The sequence below is a fragment of the Chaetodon trifascialis genome, chromosome 3 (assembly GCF_039877785.1).
Source record: "Chaetodon trifascialis isolate fChaTrf1 chromosome 3, fChaTrf1.hap1, whole genome shotgun sequence".
Lineage (NCBI taxonomy): Eukaryota > Metazoa > Chordata > Actinopteri > Chaetodontiformes > Chaetodontidae > Chaetodon > Chaetodon trifascialis.
Genome location: NC_092058.1, coordinates 9,948,977 through 9,970,028, shown reverse-complemented (window position 1 = coordinate 9,970,028; position 21,052 = coordinate 9,948,977). Strand labels below are relative to the sequence as shown.

The following is a 21,052-nucleotide window of genomic DNA, read 5'->3' as shown; positions in this document are numbered from 1 at the left end:
TTGTTGTCCATTAAACTTCTGTTGCTAATCATCGAATCATCTCAGCTGTGCTTCCTTATCGGCCTCACTATCAGCTTTGCTATACTGCTAAAAATCCAGATGGTGCTGCACATTTCCTTCTATTAAAGGAAACACGAGAACATTTTATGTCACAGAATTTCTCGTGAAGTCAGGTGACGAATGCAAACTGACATTCAAGAGTCTCTGCTCTCCTCAGCAATCCCAATTTGTTAAGGAATTATCCTGCTCAGCTTCTGCCTGTATTAAAATAATCTAGCCTTTGCGTGTACCTCTCTTGGAGGAAAAAAAGAAAAAAACCCTGTTTTTGTATTAGCTAAATCTTCTCCCAGCCGTCTGTTTTCTGCCTGTAACACACGAGGAGCTGCGGCCAGCGCTCAGCCCAGGTGCTGGCTCTGCTTGTCAGTCGTTGGTTGTAAGTTGTATTGTTGTAACACCATGTTGTTTTGCCTTCAGGAAACAGCCTCATAAAAAAAGATGAGGGGTTCAAAAAAAAAAAAAAACAACAACAGATAAATGAAAATGAAAAGTTTCTTTTCTGTCCTCTGTATCAGAGAGAGGAAGGGCACAGACTGCGCTTTATTACTGTACTCCATCTCCTTCGCTTTTGTGTCACAAGTAATACAAAGGGCAGGTGTGTTTGTGTGTGTGTGACAGAAACGAAAGCGAGCACCATCAGTACATGTTACCCTTGGTAACAGCCATAGTGTTCGAGATGTCTTTGTGGCATCTTTAAAACAGCCTTTGATGTAAATAGGCGACGCTATTCATCAACGCTCAGCTTTAGCGTCGATGAGGCTCTTGATTACTTTTTCTTTCAATTGAACTGAACCACTTTAGTCTTTAATTCTGCACTTTGATGAATCCTATGGCAAGCTGTACGTGACCACTGACTGGAGCAAAAATCTTTAATTACATCTATGACTTTTATTCCATTTTCCTGTGTGGAGAGTTCAAAAAAGCAGCGTTTAATCCACTCAATAATCCACTCAGCCGACTGTACTTAGTGTCTGAGCTTTGGTGCAATTTTAGATGGTGCTGTTGAATTTCCTATCTGCCTACCTGAAAGCATGCAGCCAAGCTCCACATTGTTGTGCCAGTGGATATGGAGTCTACTTTCTGTGGCAGCCCTCTGTAGCTGCAGGTATACACACAAAGTCGAGTTCGAAAGAACAAGAAAGAGTCGGGGGAAGAGAGAGGAGAGCGGTGCAGTGTCAGAAAAGTTTCAGGGACGAGCGCAAAGTTGGGAACTCAAACTGTGGTCCGGACTGACGCTTTCACTATTAATTGTATTTCTTAAAAAAAGCAAAACATCTTCAGCTGCATGAAAAGGTTCAGTAACATTCAGGTTATGACAAAAGCAGCACCTGTGGTTAAAGCAAAGGTTGGGGTTAAAGTGAAGAACTACCACAGTATTGATAAGGTTAGAATGAGGTGTGAGTTGGATGAGAAACTGCCGCAATCAAAGGCTAGCGTGACCTCCTCACCCTCATTTTCTACTGTACGTTTCAGGGTTCAACATGAGCACGCATAATCATGCTCGTTCCTTCAAACGCTGAGAGTAAAGAGAAAGGGAAAAGGGAATGAGAGATTAGCATACACACTGATAGATGGCAAGAGAGTGAGGGGGACAGAGAGAGGCTGATATCAAAGGTTCATCTTAAGTATCTTCCGCGGATGCATTGTGCAATCTGTGTTGACTAATGGACCAACAAAAACTATTGGAGAAATATAAACAGAGGATAAGGCAGCAAGAGGAAGGGTGGAGGCACAGGGAGGGGCGAAGAGAGGGGACGGGCCAGCAGAGGAGGACACGGGAAGATAGGAGGTGCGATACGAAGGCAAAGCTGTGCTACGAATTCAATTTGAATTAGAGTGGTTATTACACAATCAGCTGTTCCCACCTTGGAAGCGCAAGCATAAGAGTGCACGCAAACTCACGAGTTCACACCAGGAATGGATGGAGAGTCACTGTAAGAGCTGCAGTCACCTATAAATAGCCACTGCTCAACCGCTGGTGTTGGCTGGATTCTCCCAATGGTGTGATCAGCGTTGTAAGTGTCAGTTGTGGCCTGAGGCAGGTAGCCCCTGGGTTCATGTCCTGGTTATGGTTGAGCTGCTGAGGCCCGAGCTGACGTCTCTTTCAGACAGCTCGTGTGTCGTTCTCACTGCCAGTATTTGGAAATAAGTAAAATGACATGCATACAAATACGGCTCAAAGACATGTGACATTCCTGTTCGAAATATCTAAATAAACAGTGGAAATACATACGTGGGGATGTACAGTAATCTGGTCTGTAGCTTCCATCCTCCAGTGATCAATGCTTTGTATTGATTCACTATACTGCACAAGAACTGGGTTAACAATAGAGTCTAAACACATTTCTACAGCCAAAGCTTAAGCCGTATATTACTGCAAGTTACCTCTAATATCGTTAGTAGTGTAGTTAGTATTGTTCTTCTCTTTGAAATAAACAGCACTTAAACGTCAGCGTCTCCAAGGTCCATAGACAGGAGCTCACAGATGGTGCCACCGATAAATTAATATCAAAAGATGGAAAGTGGGTTTCATAAAGTTCTGATTGTTGCACATAATGTACACCCTTACAAACTGAGCTGCAAGTTTAGATATGAAGCTAAAAACGATGCACCATATGTAAAAAGTATGCTAAAGTGTCAAATATAAAACATGGTCGATATACGTCCTGAATCATCTAAACAATTTCACAATCTGTGCAAAATTTCTGATGGAAAATGATTCATCACAATGCAATATGCAAACCAGTATTTCACACTGCAGCTGGTTTTGTCTCAGACTAAAAGTATCTTAAAACCACCGAAAAAGTGATTCATGCTCTGTTATTGACTGTTAGACCACCACTGCTAAAAAATCCGTCTGGTATGATGTAATGTGTTTATGCAACAGAATTGACAGGATAATGTATTTTACCAGTTGAAATATCAGCAACTACAGCACCAAAGGGAGCAGAATTGAACAATGCAGGCACTCAATGGCTGTTTGGAAGGAGGGTAATGTTTTGTGTTATTGATCTTCTGATGTCAGTGCGCATGCATTGTTCAGCGCATACTGTACATGCAGTATGAGGCACTGTCTCCATAATGTATAAATACAGTAAGTGTACATGCATGATTGTGTGTGTGCATGCATTACTGTATACCACAGATGAGTGATAGGGTTTCCCCATAAGCCGGTCTAGGCCTTGCATTCCTCTCATCGGTGGAGTCTGGTGTGTGCAGGCCTTTCGGCTAATCTGGGAAGAATGTCGGCTGCAGACACACATGTGTTCCATTAAGTCTAGATCTGCGTAAATAATATAACATGCAACAGCTAACGTTACAGGTAACTATACCCCCACAGCTGTGCCTTTGGCTTTACAGTGCCCCACCACCCCCTCCTATAAAAAGGCGAAGCCAACGCTGATATCTAATGAGTAGTTGTGTTGTAGCGCCTGCTGTGCTTTAGGCTAACGATGTGGAGAAAAGTGATGATGATGAATATTTATGAGATAATACAGCACAACAGATAATTTATTTTATTGGATATTAAGAATAATGAAAATCAGATAACAGTATATCTTTCTTCTTCTCCTTTAATGTTTCTGTGTAACATGATATTTTACAAATGAACTATGATCTTCAGCATCAGTGAATATATGATGACCATTAGCTATAAATGATAATAATAAATAAAACCACAGGAAAATATAGTTGAATTGGGCCGGTTAGATGATGTGGTGGCAGACATTTCAGTCGCCCGTTGCAGTTTGAAACGTGCAGCATCAGGCTTTAGCTTATTTCAGCGAATAAGCCTTTTCAACATGGTTTGTCAGACACAATCTGAAACTGTCATGTGCATCGGTATAATCAGTGTCATGAGCAGAAAAGTCTGTCACGTGGCAGGAGTCGAGCGGAAAACATGTCACAGCCCAACTTGTATCCCTCCCCCTATTGTTAATGGTTCTACATCCAGACGAGAATCATTGGCTCTCTGTGTTTATTGTCTGCCGGCTCGGCTTGTGCTGATTGGCTCGGCCCTGCCAAGCGACAGGACAATGTTTGCTTTTGCTGTCTGCTTGGGGAAGTCCCTCTTGTCCTCAAACAAGGCCCAGCTACAGTAACTGATACAAAGTTCAGAGGATGCCAGTCTCTTCCTGGTGTGGTGCAGTATCTTCCTGTGGCTTCACACCAAAGTTAGTTAGAAACTGAGCTACAGAGATATTTATTTATGTATTTATTTACTTATCTCAGACAGGACTACAGTAGCGTGAGCAAACAAGCGAACTCTGCCTTCTGCTCTATTTCAGTCTGAACTAGATTGTGTGTGCGGGATAAAAAAAAAAGAAAAAAAGAATAAGTGGTTGGACTCAACAAGGTGTCGAGCCGAGACGGCAAACGGCTGGCAGCATCTGGTTTGGTAGAAATATCACAGGAACCCAAAGCCAGCCAGAAAGTGAAAGAGAGGTGACGGGGTGAGAGCGTCTGAAGTGAGGACGAGAAAACAAAAGAAAGGTGTCAGAGAACAAGTGTAGAGAACAATGCTTCTTGCACTTGCAGACTGTTGTGAGCCAACAAGGAAATGCGAGGAGTTTGGCTGTTGCTGTTCTGGGTGCCAGCACTCCTAATGAGTCTGTCAGGGCCAGTTAGCGCAGCCAGGACTGCTTGTGTCCCCTCCAGGCCGCAGACAGCTGTTATTAGCCCCGTAATGGCATGCCACAGGGCCAGATTAGCCTGGCACACTGGAGAAATATCAAACATTCACTTACTGTGGCTCCTTCGCTGGCTAAAGCAGCTATTCTGCGAGGCATTCATTTAGCTGCGATGCTGGCAAGCTACCTAACAAGCCACGAAAGAAAAAGTCTCTGTTGAGAGATGCAGTTAGTGTACAGTAGCTCCCCTGCAGGGTAGAGAGAAAAAGAAATATCTACATGCTGGGTCATGTTGCTCATTATGACCTAGAATGGCTTGGCTCACGTCAGATCTGTTAATGAACAGCCTCTCCCCAACCTGTATATTGCTATCAAGAAATCGATGTAAGCTTTGTAGCAAAAATGTAAATCCACATGTAAAAAAACATGCTTTAAACCCAGAAGCTTTCTGTGGGTTTTAGTTTGCTGGTTGTCAGGACGGTGCATCAACGAGGAAAGTTGTAAATGAGAGTTCTCTTTAATAACGCTGTGTCATCATTATGCGAACCATATCGACAAGATGGCCACTGCTGTCTACTCATCTCTTTTCACCTTTCATAATGAGCACAGGAAATCAAAACCTTACACAGCAAGTACTCTCACTCCGCCTCAGGGGATAGCCTGCACTGTATACAGTATGTGATAGGCCTACGCCATTAGACCAGCACGCTGTTGGGACTATTCTGCATAGAAAGCTGTTTATAGGGCATAAATCATGCTCTTTGAGCCTGTGATTTCTTGAATATGTTTCATGCATGGTGTGTTACATTAGCCCTTGTGTGCATAGCTTGCGGGTTTCACTGCGTGGTAATCACTATGGGTTTAGGCCCATAAATGCAATCTGCAAAGGTGTGTTTATGGCGGCTCCGCTGTAAAGGGCCTGCTATGCTCGTGTGTGCGCTGGATGCCTGCACCACGTGACTGACTAGAAGTGAGAGGCAGGGCCAGTTTTGGTTGGTTCTGGGATATTTTCTCACTCAATTGTTAAATATAGTGAAATGCTTCATGTCTCACTGCATAGCAATCTGAAGCCCTGCCCTTGAATGTATTTCTGTCTGTGTGATTACATGCATGTCTGGGTGTTCTTGTGTGCATGTGTGAGTGATTTTTGGTTTGTGTGTGTGTGTGTGTGTGTGTGTGTGTGTGTGTGTGTGTGTGTGTGTGTGTGTTGATGAGTTGGTGTAATTTAGAGCCATAAATTTTACTATTCACAGAGTGAATGGTGAAAAAGAGAAGGGGGAACAGAGTTAAGTGTGAGAGAGATAATGTGGTGTTTGTTCTAGATTCCTGCATCGTGTTTTTCTGCCTCCATAATCTACAACACATCCTCATTAGCAGACTGTATGTATGGAGTTTGGCAAAGACATTAAGCACTATACATAGCAGGTGGCAGCCATAGTCATCTCCAAATGTAAATTCATGTTTTATCCTCTTATTTATGAGAAACCAGCTTCCACATCACCAGTTACAGCGTTCATTTTAACAGCAGGTGGCCAACAGAAGCTAAAATAGAGACTCCAACATCGGCGAGGAAGAGATGTAGCTCGTTTTATCAACTAACACGCGCGCACAATAGGTTATCACATTGCGCAAATCCAATGACAGAAACGACATGCAACCTGCCAAACAGATGTTACTGAAGGGAGATGTTAATGTAAGAATATCAGGGAATCGCAGGAGCGCGGTGAGATGAGAGTGAAGTGAGGAGGGAGATAAAGACGAGGAGTGAGATCGAGAAAGTGAGATTTGGAGTGAATCCTGGGATGAACCCCTGCTGCGGCTGTGGGCCACGGTGTGAACCCCACTGAGCTGCACTGTCTCTCCCTGGCAGGGACCACTTGTTGCGAATCATTAGCTTCCCAACTACTGAGGGCTTTGCCACCACTCCTTCAGGTCGTGCTATGCAGCTGAGACCCTCATGGAGAAGCAGAGGGAGGAGCAGGCGTGGAACCCACAACACTGTGATGATCAGCTGTGTAACGTATAGAAAGATGGAGTCAGAGGAGTACAGTGGAGCAGAGCACATGAACCCTGGCTACCAAACACAACAGCTTAGCTCCATTAGTGCCGCTACTGAGCCAACCTTATCCAGTTATTATGTGTGGTACATCACCATGAGGTGATTTAACATGGCAGCCAATGCGCTGGCTCTCCGACTTGGCAGAAATTTATGAAACACTAACACTCACAAAATGAGGACCACGAGGGGAACCACAGCGTGTATGATCCCTGCCCTGTGGATGAGAAAGTAAAACTTTGGTAAACTTTGAAGCAAAATTACTTTGAAACAATATGAATTCAAATCTGGATCTTCTGATTGTGATTTTATTACAGTGTTGTTTGAAGCATTTCATCTGTGTGTTTCATGCTGAATTCTCTGTAAAAAAAAAAAAAGACAGCATACTTAAAATCTCTCTCTCTCTCTCTTCCTCCTCCAGAGCAGATACGGTGCTGCAGATCGAGGTGTGAGGCTCTACAGTTCCCTGCCCATGCGCCCAAACCCTGACGGCAAGAGACTGCCCTCTACTGGGGTATGACTCATCTCTCCCAACCGTCTCTCCCCCCTCACCCCTACTCCCTCACCCCTTGGTTGCATCCATACCTTCATGTACCCCACATTTAACCCTCATATATACAGCGAGAGCCACCAAAGAGGCATTCCCCCATCTGCACAGCAAGACTGCCCAAACACAGGACAGTGCAGAAGTAGTGCAGACTTTGCAGAAATGTGCAGTACTTTTTGGCTTTTAAAACATTTTTTTTTATTAAAGTATGCATCATTTGGATGCAGTCGCAGGGAGTTCTCGATCCTGCGACAGAAAGCTCATGCATAGATACGCCTGTCAATATTCGGACTTAAATCATAGCCAGGAATCAGTACAACCCAATGTTCAGCATCGTTTTAAACTTCACATCTTCCTCAGTTAGCGTGACTTCCTCCTCATCCTTTTAACCCCACGCGCTACTGTGCGCAGCCTCCAGTACACAACCAATGCGGTGTTCCCATGCTCACTTTGATAGACCTGCGCAGCCCCCCATCCTCAAACCATCATTGGCCACCGCAAGGCTCCCAATAAAGCACACATCTGACTTGGTGGTTTGTGTGGTATCTGCCTGGTAGCTTCTCACTGAAGCATTTCGCTGCAGCTGATAGACCAACCAACCGTCTCCTACTGTATTTGTGTGCACACAGAACAAAGACATGTCGTGGCTGTCTGGATACAATGCTTCCACTTCTGACCCACTTTAGGTTTTAAAAAAGGAAGGACAAATGTTGATAAAGTGCAGAAATTAAAATATGTTGGCGAATTTCCCCTTATTTCAACCTCTTTTGTCGGAAAGCAGCTGTGTTGGGACATCAAAGTCTCATTTTTCAACTATTTTATTATATAATTGTTCATGAAGACGGTTGGAAAAAAGAAAAAGATTAATTTTATTGAAGTTTAGTGATGCAGCACTCGCGGTACTTTGACTTTGACAAAGTGCTGGAACAGTAAGTCTACTTTGTTTGTGAAACCTTTCTTTCATTTTTTTTTTTAATAAAAAAAGAAATCTTTTAGTATTGTGAAAATCATAATTAGAATCTAGCTTGCCTTGCTTTTATGCATTTATGCATTTATGTAACAAAGGAGAGAAAATGAAAGAACAATAGAGCGAAAAGAGAGAATTTAATTTCATATGTCTCCCTTTTTCATGTTTCACTCCATGCAAGTGCTTTTTGAATTATCTCTTCTCTGCTCCAGGGCTCAATGAGAGGAAGAGTGGGTGAGTGAGGGAGAGACAGAGAGGGAGAGAGAGAGAGAGAGAGACAGACAGACAAAGCAAAAGCTGTGTAATATTGTTGGTGCGCACCTTTTTTAATTACAACAGAGATTGTATTGATGTCTCAGGCCACATGTCCTCAATCATTTATCAAGGGGGAGAGTGCTAACAAAGCATTTCTAAGAAACCCATCCTCTCCCAGGGCCTGGAATCATACGTTATCTAAAGTGAATATTGTTAATGCTGTTCTGTGGAGAGACCCACTTACAAATCATGGGAATGAGTTCCTTGTCAGTACATGCATGAGGTAGCAAAGATATATGTCCACTTTCATCTGATCCTCTGTTGCACAAATTACACTGTGCATCTAAATCTCTGTGCAGAAGTTGTTTATAAAATGAAGATGGCCGTGCTAAAAAATGACGAATGAACATTAAAGCAAGGGGAGGAAAATTTCCAAATCATCTAGTGGTTTTGTTCAGCACCAATGTAAAGATCGCATCTCTCGCGCAGATTAGAATTCGTAGAATAAATAAATAAGTACAAAAGGAGACAATATGTGCTATTTTCTGCCTCCCTCTTTGGTTTTCTGTCATTTCCTTTTGTCTGTTATTACCTGTGTGTAGCGTCAGTACAGTGGCAGGCTGTAGCTACAGGCTGCATGGAGAGGAGGAGAATATAAACCACTTAACATGCAGGAGGAAACCAGACGTTTTTCCATTGCACTTATCAGGTGCTGCGGTGAGAGCAAGTGTCAAGGTGCAGTAGGTCCCTGCCCCCCCCACCCCCCCCCCCCCAGCTCCTCTCCTTCCTCCCCTCTTCCTTCCCCTGCACACCCCTTTTATTTTCCCCTGATCTCTATCTCTGTCCCCCCCTCCGTCTCACCCCACCACCACTCACCACCTTCAGTTCAGTTAAAAGTGGGCTTGGCACTTCCGCAGCGACTCCCCCCCCCCTCCACCACCACCACCACTTCTTTTCTCTCTGTCAAACTAACCTCCAACTCCTGCTCTTCACCTCTATGTTTCCTGTCAAGGTGCACTGCCCACCTCCCCCCGGCCCCCCCAACCACCTTCTCTGCCCCCGCAACCTTTTCCTTTTCTTTCTTTCAACATCAATTATGGCTCTAAATACCTACAGTTCATTTTTTTAAATGCTCAGAGTGCAGAGGGCGTGACCCCCAGCGCTCTGCAGTGATCTTGCCATCACTGCATGTACACGAATAGGGGAGGGGTCTGGGGGGTTTGCTGTATTAGTGGCTTTGAAGGGGATTTCTGCCCTAAAAGAGAATGCAGTCTGTATCAATGCCCTTTTTTTTTATAAGAAGCCTTCCTCAAAATGTGAATGAGTGAATGAATCTGTCCCAAATCACAAGTGCACAGTGCATGAGGCATGAACGTGTGGTGAGTGAGTGAGTTGAGTCTGAGCATAAAGCACAAGGCAGGGCAGTGGAGCTTTCTGAATAGCTGAGACTTTTAACCTCTTGCTGAACAAAGTACTTTAGGGAAACGGAATTAGCCTAGCTTAGCATAAAGACTAGAAACAGCGGCAAACAGCTAGCATGGGTGTATCCAAAGTAATCGTTTGTTTTTTTCTCTTTCTCTTTACATTCAGTGTATCCTTGAGGTCAAACACGACCAACATATTTCATGCATTTTCGTTATCATAAAGCTTTTGCAAATTTTTTGATACATTTTGAAACGCACACATCAGTGTTTACCTGCTTGCACTCTTCCTCGTCTCTGCCTTTTGCTGACGGATTCCTGCGTTTCTTTGCACATTACTGTTAACCGTTTATGGATCAGTGGAATAGTGTGAAATCATTAGCCAGAATGTATAAACAAATAAACGAGGACCCACGTGTAAAACATTGCTCCATAGTGGTCAAAAGCTCTTCAGGGTACCTTAAAGTACCTCAAAGTTGTGGAAAATCATCTTATTCCACGCTGTCTGAAGGTACCATGTATGTATTCTGTAAGACTGTGCACTTTGCCATTTCATCAAATGGAAGTCATACTTCATTTTACCCACAGTTCATTTTCTCGCATCACCCTGACAGTCTCTTATTTTGGAAACTTTCAGATATAGAGGAGAATGTAATGTAACTGTCTGTGGGTTTATGCACTGTGGCTGCACTGCGTGAGTTTGTAATGACTGACCCAACTTTGTTTACCTACACCTCCCGGCTGCAGGCGTGCATGGTGTAACGCATCCAACTTTTATTGTCGTCTTTAATGGAACTACAGGAATCTGTGCAATGAAATTAAGCCACAAAATACACTGAGTGTTTAAGCTGATGCACGATGACTCTCAAAGCTGCTGGAGTGGAGGTTTGTTTTAGCTCTGGCTGGATAAGCATCAGCGTATTCTTTGCAGGGAGTCAAACTGTTTGAGCTACCGTTGTAGTTGTTGTTATTGTTGTTGTTGTTTTAGCTCCACTGCCTTGACAGTGATACATGGGGTGAAGGTTCAGAATCTGCTATAGTGCAGAGATGACAGGATCGCTTCAGAACTCTTTCTCTTTCTCCGTTTCCCTTGGTTCCTACATCTCTCTCTCTCTCCTGCTTTGTCTCTCTGTGTCTTTCTCTCCTTTTCCAAGCTGATTTGGAGCCTTGCATAGTCAATTATGTCGGGAGTGAGAGATGGAGTGGGGGCTCCGGCTTCCATATTTTGGTGTGATATTAATATTGCATGAGTGCAATTCTGTAGCGAATATCTAAGAGACTGCCTATTAAGGCAGCAGCAAGAGAAGAATGTGACAGACACACACAAACACACATGCAGTCGTGCTTCCATCACTTTTGGGGACATCACATTGACTTACATTCATTTCCTGGAGACTTACCCAAACCATAACCATAACCACCACTTGCCTAACCCGAACCCTTACCCGAAACTCAACCTTACTCGAACCTTAACCCAAGCCTTAACCCTAAAATGTAAGAATTTACATAATTGGGACTTACGTTTGTCGCCATAAGGAAGGCGTGTCCCCACAATGTGGCTGTTTAAAGAGATTTATGTCCCCACAATGTGAGTAATACATCTCCACACACACACACACACACACACACACACACACACACACACACACACACACACACACACACACTGTACATAATACACACACAGCCTGCCAGAGAACAGGGGTGAATCAGTCAGGATCAGGAGCAGCTTGTTATAATTAGTGTTTTCCAGATTTATTTTGGTGGGATAATAAGAATGACTCATTTTCCTGTTTAATATGTCATGTTTGTTTATCTTGACATGGTTCAGATCACACCGTACAGTGAGCGTGTTTGATGTTGGTGAGAACTGAGTGATGTTCCACTGTAATTGTGCTAAGAATGGAATATTTTAACTAACCAACTGAATAAACAAACAAAACAGAGACACAAAACAAATGCCTGCTGTAAAAAAAAAACAAAAAACAAAAAAAAAACCCTTGCCAAGATAATTGTAATATTGCAAAGCAGAAGTGATCTGATGGCAGGCTATTTATTTTTTACTGCTGGGTGGGTATCAGTGATGCATACAGTAAGTGTCAACAGTGACAGGCTGAGGAGGTCCCCAGCGATGACTGAGAGGCTCAGCATGGGCACTTGATGCTTTTTGGGTGTTAAGTGGTGGTGACACCGGATGGTCTGTGACAGACATCTCATTTAATGCCACCAGAGATTGTCAAAAGCATCTGATATTAAGGTGTCATGCGCATCACCCACATTAACACAGTTTGAAAATAACACTTATGATTTGTTACAGTGGCTGTTTTATCAAGCTCAGATTAGCAGTGTAGTGGTGTTAGGCTGAAATCAACATCAGAAATGGATCATATTGATATTTTGCCAATATATGGAAAGTGTAGGTAAAACTACTTTTTAATACACTGAATGCTGTTTAATGTTTATGCATGACATCAGACAAACTGGGCTGCAACTGGCAATTATCATTTAGCATGTTTCTGTTTTGCAAAAAGCCATGAAATAGAGACATGTCTCAGAGTCCTAGGTGATGTCTTCAAACACCCTGCCAACAGCCCATTCAGTCTATTCAGTTGCTCAGTTTACTACTATCACACCTACATGCCAAAGTAAAGTTGCAAATCCTCACATTTAAAATGCTGGAAACAGCTTGGAAAATGACTGAGATGATTTTAGCTGTGAAATGCCATCGGACTTTGCAGGTTCGCTCTGATATGCATCATCTCAGATGCCCTTTTTTGTCTGACCAACAGTCCAAAACCAAAAGTCGGCTTAAGCAGTCTCACATTTGAGAACTGGCCCTAAATTGCACACTCTTCATATCGACTATGTCAACTGTACACCCAGGCATCCCCATTTCGTTGCCAAATCAGGAATGCTACTGCAAAAGTCCTGCATATCAAACATAACAATCAGCAGAGTAGTTTTCTCACTGGACTTGCATACTGAGGAGGTTTCCCTTTACAGTTTTTACCCTCTTGCAGCAGGATTGCCAGACGCTGTCAAAAGCCCAGAAAGCCCGGCCTGGAGTCGAGACAGCCAGTTAGTCCCGAGCCCAGAAGCTTCACGCTGGGCCCGACGTCGAACAAGTGCTTGGTGACCTTACAGCACCAGCTGGAGTTAAAAGAAGTCTTTAAAAGGCCGATTCTCCACAGTAATATCATCGCCCATGCCTCAAAGACTCTGGATTAAGGCCCACTTTCCCTCGCTAAAATGTAACAAATGTGTGAAAAAACATCACAGCCAAAGCCAATGCGGAGAGAACAATGGAGAGAGGAAGGGGGGAGAGAGAGAGAGAGAGGGCTAGGAACAGATAGGAGAGGCAGAAAGGGAGAGAGAAGGTAAGAGAGGGAAACTCAACATCTTAACACCCCCCAGTCCCCCCTCCCCGCCAGATATATCAATGTAGTTGGCTTTCTCTGAAATTCAAATGGCATGAGGAAGAAAAACAGATGAAAAAAAAAAAAAGAAACCTCTGGCTTTGGAGGGGGGGTGGGGGGCTGCTGAGAAAAAGACCTGCCATCTATGTATTAGTGCTCTGTAAATATTACATGAGCTCCACATTCGCTCAGTTGTTTGGCATTACTTCCACTGGATGGGTATATTATTTTAGAAACCATGCCTTGTTTATGGAGAGGCATGACCTACTTCCAGACTCTCTCTCTCTCTCTCTCTCTCTCTCTCTCTGTCTCTCTCTCTCTCTCTCTGGCATTTTTTTCTTTTGCTCCCCCTCTCTCTTTCCCTTTACCTCTCTCTCTCTCTCTCTCTCTCTCTCTCTCCCCCCTTCTTTCTCACTCTCTCTTATCCACTCTCAATCTGCGAAATCTCAACTGGTTGTCCCTGCTGAACAATTACAAGGCAGAGAGACCCAAATGGAGATGTTTGTAGAAAACAACATGTGTATAATTAAGGTTTAATGAGCTCTTGTCAGGGTGGAATGTGCAATTAGATTGGTAATAAAAAATTCTGCCTGAACGCTAGTGGCAGAGGCTGGATGTGGAGTCAGCATGGCAGTGAATGAAAGAACAGTGAATTATTTCGAGCCCTATTGACAGAAGTAGACGGTGCTGGATGCTGCATTTAGATTTAAATACATGGTGAGGTCCCAAATACAGAAAGAAGGTTTTTTTTTTTTTCTCCTGCTGGTGCTAGATTGTGTGTTATTACTGTACTAGTGCACACCAGGTTGGTTTCTTGGGAAAACAGTTCTTAAACAGCTGAAGTTATGCTTTACCGCTGCAGAATGACGAGACAATAATTGTGATTTGAATTGAAAAGGTCACGGATGTCACCGTCTGCACAAATAGAAAAGGTTGAGCAGGTTTTATAAGAATTTCTCCTGAAGTCATTCTTAACCAGAGAGCATTCAGAGAGCACGTACTCATGCCAAGGTTGCACAACCCTCTTAATTCGTCATTTTAATAGAAAATTTTTACATTTCCGAATGGATCTCAATACGCATCAGATATCACAATGAAATCATGCTGATAAAGGAATGTGTTTTAGAGAATAACTAAATCCTGTCAGGATTACAGGAATGTGCTAGAGTCACTAATTTCATAATAATTAATCATACGTTTATCACTTCGCTGTAACACCATCTACAGGTGACTTTTGGGCTGCGACTCATGATTGTTTTCTTGCTTCATCAATCTATTAATTTGTCCGCAAAATGTAAGAAAAAATGTGCATTTTAACTAACTAACCCTCACCCATGATGTCTTTAAATGTCTTGTTTTGTCCAACCTAATAATACCCTAATAAAGCTGCAAATCCTCACATTTCAAAGCTTGTAAAATGACTGAAACAATTAGTTGACTCGCAAAATAGTTGCAGAACGATTTTCTGTTGACTGACCAAATGATAAGCTCTGAAATGTCTTCAGTCTTTGCAGGTTTGCCTTGATGTGCATCATCTAAATATAAGCAGTCATAAAATCTTTCAAAATGGCCACATGGTGGTGCTGTCTACAGCTAAATTAAGAGAACAAATGTAAACGAATTCTGATGCCTTTTTTCGTAATGGTAAACATAATAGAAAAACGTTAACGACATGAGCACAAACGTCCGGTACGACGAACAGCCACCTCGTCACGTTCCAATGGTGATGTATCGTTTTGGGAGTCATTGGCAATCGACCATTCAGACGTTTAGATACTAGGATGTATTGACAATACTTCACCTCCTAATTTACGTCCAGTGCCAATGCTGGAAGTATGGTGCTGTAGATGTAGCGATGCAAGAAGTTCAGGCTGCAACACGTCCAAGAGACCAGAGTTTGTGTCCTATGACAGATCAACACATTTTCCATTAACTATGCCTTTTAGTTGGTTAACCAAACCTTAACCGTAGCTTATTTTCCATGACCACAGTACTTTAGTCAACTATGCATTGAAGAAAATGCCCAGGGTATCAAAAGTCCTTGGAACCGGACGTCCAAAAAGTATTGAATGTTCAACGAATCATCCAATATGACTGTTCTTGTACAGAACTGAAAACATATGCAAATAAGATTATTTATTGAATATAATCGGCGCTTATTTGCTCTCAAATTGCTGCTTGGCATTTCTCTCTAGGTCTGTGCTTTTTCTGTGCCAGAGACTCACTCTTTCGTGGAAGGACACTTCTCCACAAGACCCAGTGTCTTCTTAAATAAGGCACTTGAGATGGAAAAAAAAAACAGGTATCTTGCTGCTCTCTTTTCCGCTCTATTCCTTTTTTTCTTGACTTGGTGAAATTGTGGGTCTGCTGAAGAGGATCCACACACACAAAAATGGTGTTTGGCTCTTTCTGAATTACTTGACTAGTCTCTGAAAGAGAGGGCCCTTTGTTGGCTTCCTCTGGGACTGCCCTTGAAAGGCTCCTATTGTGTGGTTAGCACTATGATATAATGCAAGTGGATTTAATAGATTTAATGGAACCTGCAGACATGGTTCTCATGCCCTCGTGTGATGAGAGGCAGCCTGTTTTTAAGAGATCAGAAGCACATCTTAAAGAAATGAAATGATATGCTGCTGTTGCTTCGCTCCAGACGCATGTTAAGCTTTGATTAAATATTCTTGATTGTTTGGCCCGTGTGCAGACACAATCCACCGCATTTCTCTCAACATTAACATCAGCACGCTTTGGTATTTCTCAGTGCTTTTCCGATTTCTCTGTCGTCTGATTATCCATCTCTGTGTTCCACCTGAGTTGTGTTGGAAGTCAAGGTTAGGCAGAGTGGGGGGAGTTGAATGTCAGCGATGTGTTAGCTTTGTTTTCATTGTGTTAACAGCAGCACAATGGTACGATTGTGTGGCCATCTGAAACTCTACACCTACCCAGAGCTTTCGGGGGTCAGAGGTGGGGGAGATGTGTGCGCCTTTAGCCAGACGAACCATGCTTTTTGAAAGACCCAGAAACCGAAGAGTAATCCATCCAGCATACCATCAAAACCATTCTGCTTCGCCGGCCCGCTCGCATACCAGATCTGCTCATTTTGACTTTTTGCAAAATGGTCTCATTTTCCAAATATAAATGATGCTTTTCTTTCCCCTTTGTTGCTTTGTAATCTGTCTCATTATTTTAAGGTGCCATTTGAGGAGTGGCCTGCCTCTCGAAACCCCTCAATGTGATGGACAAGACCATAAAGCCAAGCAATAAACCTGAGATGAATGTTATATCTTAACACTGATAGAGGCAATTAAGTCCATCATAAGCGAGAGAGGGAACACTCTTCTCTGGGGACTCATTCACTTGCATGGTTTAACATGATCCCCAGCTAAATGCCTTATTTTATTTCTCCTCTCAGCTCACAGCTTACAGTCGAGCACAAATTGAGCTGATTTTTTTTTTTCACACAATTTGGTCTTTCTGTCTGATCTGCCCTTTTCTGTCTGTCGTCATGTGCCCCCCCTCCGCTATCTCTCTTTTTTCTCTCTCTCACCTCTCCATTTCGCCGTATTTGTCATGGTAATGTAAAAAATCTCAGCTGCTCCAATTCATTTTGTGCTCTTTCAGTCGAGAAAGAAGGGCAATTCTGTTTTTCCTCACTACTTTCTGTGTGTTGTGGTTTAAAGGTAATGAAGACCATATTTCATCTGCATGGAGTTATATGACTGGGCGTGGCTGAGCAGGTCTGTTATGGGAAAATAAATATTATGGAAGGTCTAACTTTGTTATCTTTATCTCGCCGGGATCAATGTGTGTATTATTGGACAGGATACATTACACAAACACGTAGGCACGCATGCGATGTGCACACATTGAGAGCCGTGCTGTGTATACAGTATGCAAACATGCACGCACACACATAAGGAACACATAAAGGTGAAATACACAAGCAGCAGCAGCAGCAGCAGCAGCAGCGATATCCACACATGCACACAGGCAATCCATATCTGCTTTACAGCACACCATCCCCCATCCTCTCTGTGCTTTGGTTATGTCTGCATGTATGTGTGTGTGCATTCATTTGTGTGTATTCAACTGTGTGTGTGTGCCTGCCAGCGAGTCACTGAATGCTCTAATGACCACAGTCCTGACACAGGTATTTTGACTGCTGCCTCTTTCCATCGGCACATTGACTGACATGTGATTAGTTACGCTGGGATGGAAAACTAGGGAGGCGCACACTGTAACCATGAAAAGAGACCAGGAGGAGGGTTAAGTCCTTTTCTCTCCGTCTCTCCTGCCTCATCTTTCTTCAAATCTAAAACATCCCTGGCTGCAGTTACCGGTTGTGTGATTTGGTATTCAGTGCGTACAGGAAAGCACAGCTGGGCTCACAGCGACCTTACGAGAAAAGCCTCTCGTGTAGATCAATGCAGGTTAGCAGTGCTGTAGCACAGAATGCAAAGTAACCTTCAGAGTAGAAATATAGAATTGGGACAAAACTGATCTAAAATGATATTGTTTTTTTCATATGTAGGGATCTCTGCCCTGGTCCTGACCTCAGTAAGTGGATTGTGTGTTGGCCAGACTCAAATGATCCCCATTAAATCCAGTTTATTTGTCATAATAAAATTCACTGTTTCTGCTATATGTATGAAATAATCTGGTCACAGTGGGCAGGGGACTCCATTTTTAGTACATCCATGAGTCCCACATTTGAGGGTATACAGACTGGAAATCTGGGGAAAAAAAAAAAAAAAAAAGAGCCGTGACTTCTGATCAGTATGCAGTGTTTGTCGATATCCAGAGTTTAGATGTTGGAAGAGATAGAAAGAAAAAAGTAAATGGATTGGTGCAGCCTTATTTATGAGCTGTTATTATAAACCTAGTTATTAGTTTGGTTCTATTAAAATTAATTAGAAACTACAAACAATATGTAGTTAGTTAAGTACAAAATTTTAAATGCAATTTTAAAAATTCAACCATTAGGTACAAATAACAGACTCGAACTTCCCACTTCAATACATCTAACACACTTGCCAAAGTGCAAATTCAGCACAAAGCCACTAACACAGGTATCTGAAACATGTGAACACATATTCATGTGCAGCATGAAACACAAGCTCTCAGATCCTGTGCATGAAGATGAAGCATGCCAGCATTAAAACAATCAAAGTTGCAGATGAAGACTGCAGATCAACACACTGTATCTAGAATACAGTAGAAACTGAGCCAGTTACATCACTGCAATCAGCAAAACAAATAGTCCTGAATCATAATTCTTCCCACTTTTTAAAAAGTTCTGTGTTCTAGGTAGCGAAACTTCTTCTTTAATGGATAAAATAGTAAGTTTTGAGATGCTGCTGTAGATGTGACTTCTGGTCTGAAGCCTTTGGAAAGCTTCTTTCTGACATGCTGTGTCCCAGTCAACAGTTGTTTTATAACCTCTGACTATGGTGCACTTCCTGCATCAAACTGACACTGGTTTGGCTTTACGCAAACGCAAAGCTATTTATAGCATCTCTCCCACTTTTCTCCCTCCCGTTTTCTCCCTCTCTATCTCTCTCCCGCTCACGTATTTGCATTTCTGCTATGCAAACAGGAGTGTGGTGTCAAGTGCGTCAGTTGTTCGGGCCTTACTTGTCCCTTCTCTTTCTCAAGCCTCAATCCATCTCAAAAATTTCTCTCCTCCTTTCCCTCGCTCGACATGACTCCCCTCTCCTCCATCTCACTGTAGCTTTCCACCTCTCTCTCACCTTCACCCCCCCCTCGCTCTCCATCCTTCTCGCTCTGTCTGTGTTTTCCTTTGCTCAATTGTTTTGCTGTAGATTTGACCGCTATGATTAATGACCTCAAAGCCTCGGGAAAGCAAACAGAGAGAGAGACACGACAAGCTTGCCCTTCCCTTACAAACCTCCCTTTTTCACACATGTCAATGCTCATATGTTCGCACTGAGCACATTATGACTTCTGGAAAAAGATCTACTTAATATGAGCCAGGTTACACGAGATAGATAGATTTTATATGCTAAAAAATGTCATCTGATTTCTGCAGACAACAGCCGCCACCTGGCAGACAGAACAGCTTTCCCAGGCCGCTGCTGTAAAGCCGCATGCATTATTAATTTATTCTGAGCACATTTTTTACTGTAGTTGATTTGGCTCATTAAATAATTGTATATATGATGAATCTTTACATCAGTGCACTGGCTGTTCATTTCTTTTGTATTAAACTAACATATCAGAGCTTTTGTTGTCTTCCAATGTTAAGAGCAGGGAGCTCAGATGCAATGAACCTCAGAGGTCAGGTTCAAATTAGCCTCTGTGGCATTCAGGGTCTTGCTCAAGGACACTTCATCTGGGTGGATGCTTGAATATGGTTAACCTTTAGGTAACAAAGGTGGCAGTGTGACTCTTATAGCACAAAAGAACCAAAATTTATACCCAGTATTCAATGCTTTTCTGCCATAATGACCCAAAAGTAATGTGGAAGTACTCCTGTCAAGCTCAGCACCAGGCTAGCTGTTTCCCAGGTGTTTGCGTTAAGCTAAGCTAAGCTAAGCTAATCATATGCTCTAGCTTCATATATTAGCAGCATGGACATTAGAGGTTTATAATCTTCTCTAACGTTCAGCAAGAGAATAACATACTTAACATACTTCACATTGGAAGCTATTGAAGGATATTAAACTCAAGTTAGCACAGGGTGAATGCAAATCCAGGGTCATGCAGAGACTTGTTTGCACTGTCCCCCCCTCTCTGTGTGTACTGTAGCATGACTTCGGTACACTTAACTGACCATTTGCTAAGCACAAAGAGGCAGGAAATGATTATTTTTATGTTTCCCCTCGGTTTAGATATGGTTTGTTATTCTAACAACTCTGCCCTCGGTGACTCCTCCACATTGTGCTGCAGGAGCACCACCGCAGACTTCAGTTTGCTCTTTGACATTCTGCACAATTGTTTTTTACTGACCCTGTTTTGCTCGATGAGAGATCTGGTTTGCAGGTGTGAAAATAACCCATTCCAAGACACCATCACATCTAGCACGATGTGATTAGGACAGCATGTAAAATCATTTTCCAGGAGCAATAAAGAAAGTGATTTCATTTTCATTGCAGAATACAATGATTGTTCCTCCAGCAAACTAATAGTGCTATCAGGCAGAAATCATTGCACTAGAAGTAACGGTTCCATCAGAGGCTGAATGATAACGTGGAAATGGAACTGGGGCTTCAAATTGAATAATGGTGCAAAGAATTGCCTTTGTACCATGGTTTGTCTGGTGCTCTGACTGTGTCGAGTATAAAGATAGACACAAAAATGCAAGAAAACTCTATTGGAGAGGAATCTGATTGCAATTTAAATGGAAAATATTCAAATGTTCAAAAAAAACGAACCCCTAGAAGGGTTGATATTGAACAACTGCGCAACACTAAATTTAGTCCCTAGAAAATGTGGCTTACAACATGTGGTGAAACGTGGCTATAAAAAAAAGCTTGCGGCCCATTTTTGGTCCCTGCCCACAGCTTGAGAAACACCCCTGTAAGTTACTGTAGGCACGTATCCATCCTGTTACTTGACCTTACAGTAGCGGTGGTAATTCATCTCAGCCACTACGAGCTGTCTTGAGGTGTGTTTTGTTTCCTCATAAATGGCTGGTGCCAAATAGCGTCAGACAGAGAAGCAGGGAAGGCCTCTGGGAGTGTGTGTT

At 42.7% G+C, this 21,052-nt stretch overlaps 1 protein-coding gene across 2 annotated transcripts in view; it reads left to right on the top strand.

Annotated features, from left to right (window-relative positions):
- tox2 (TOX high mobility group box family member 2) overlaps positions 1-21,052 on the top strand; it is a 92,302-nt gene that overhangs the window by 24,052 nt on the left and 47,198 nt on the right. For both annotated transcript variants that reach the window (XM_070959141.1, XM_070959142.1), the window contains exon 2: positions 7,163-7,255. In XM_070959141.1, the coding sequence (XP_070815242.1) occupies positions 7,163-7,255 (93 nt within the window). The remainder of the gene's footprint in view (positions 1-7,162; positions 7,256-21,052) is intronic.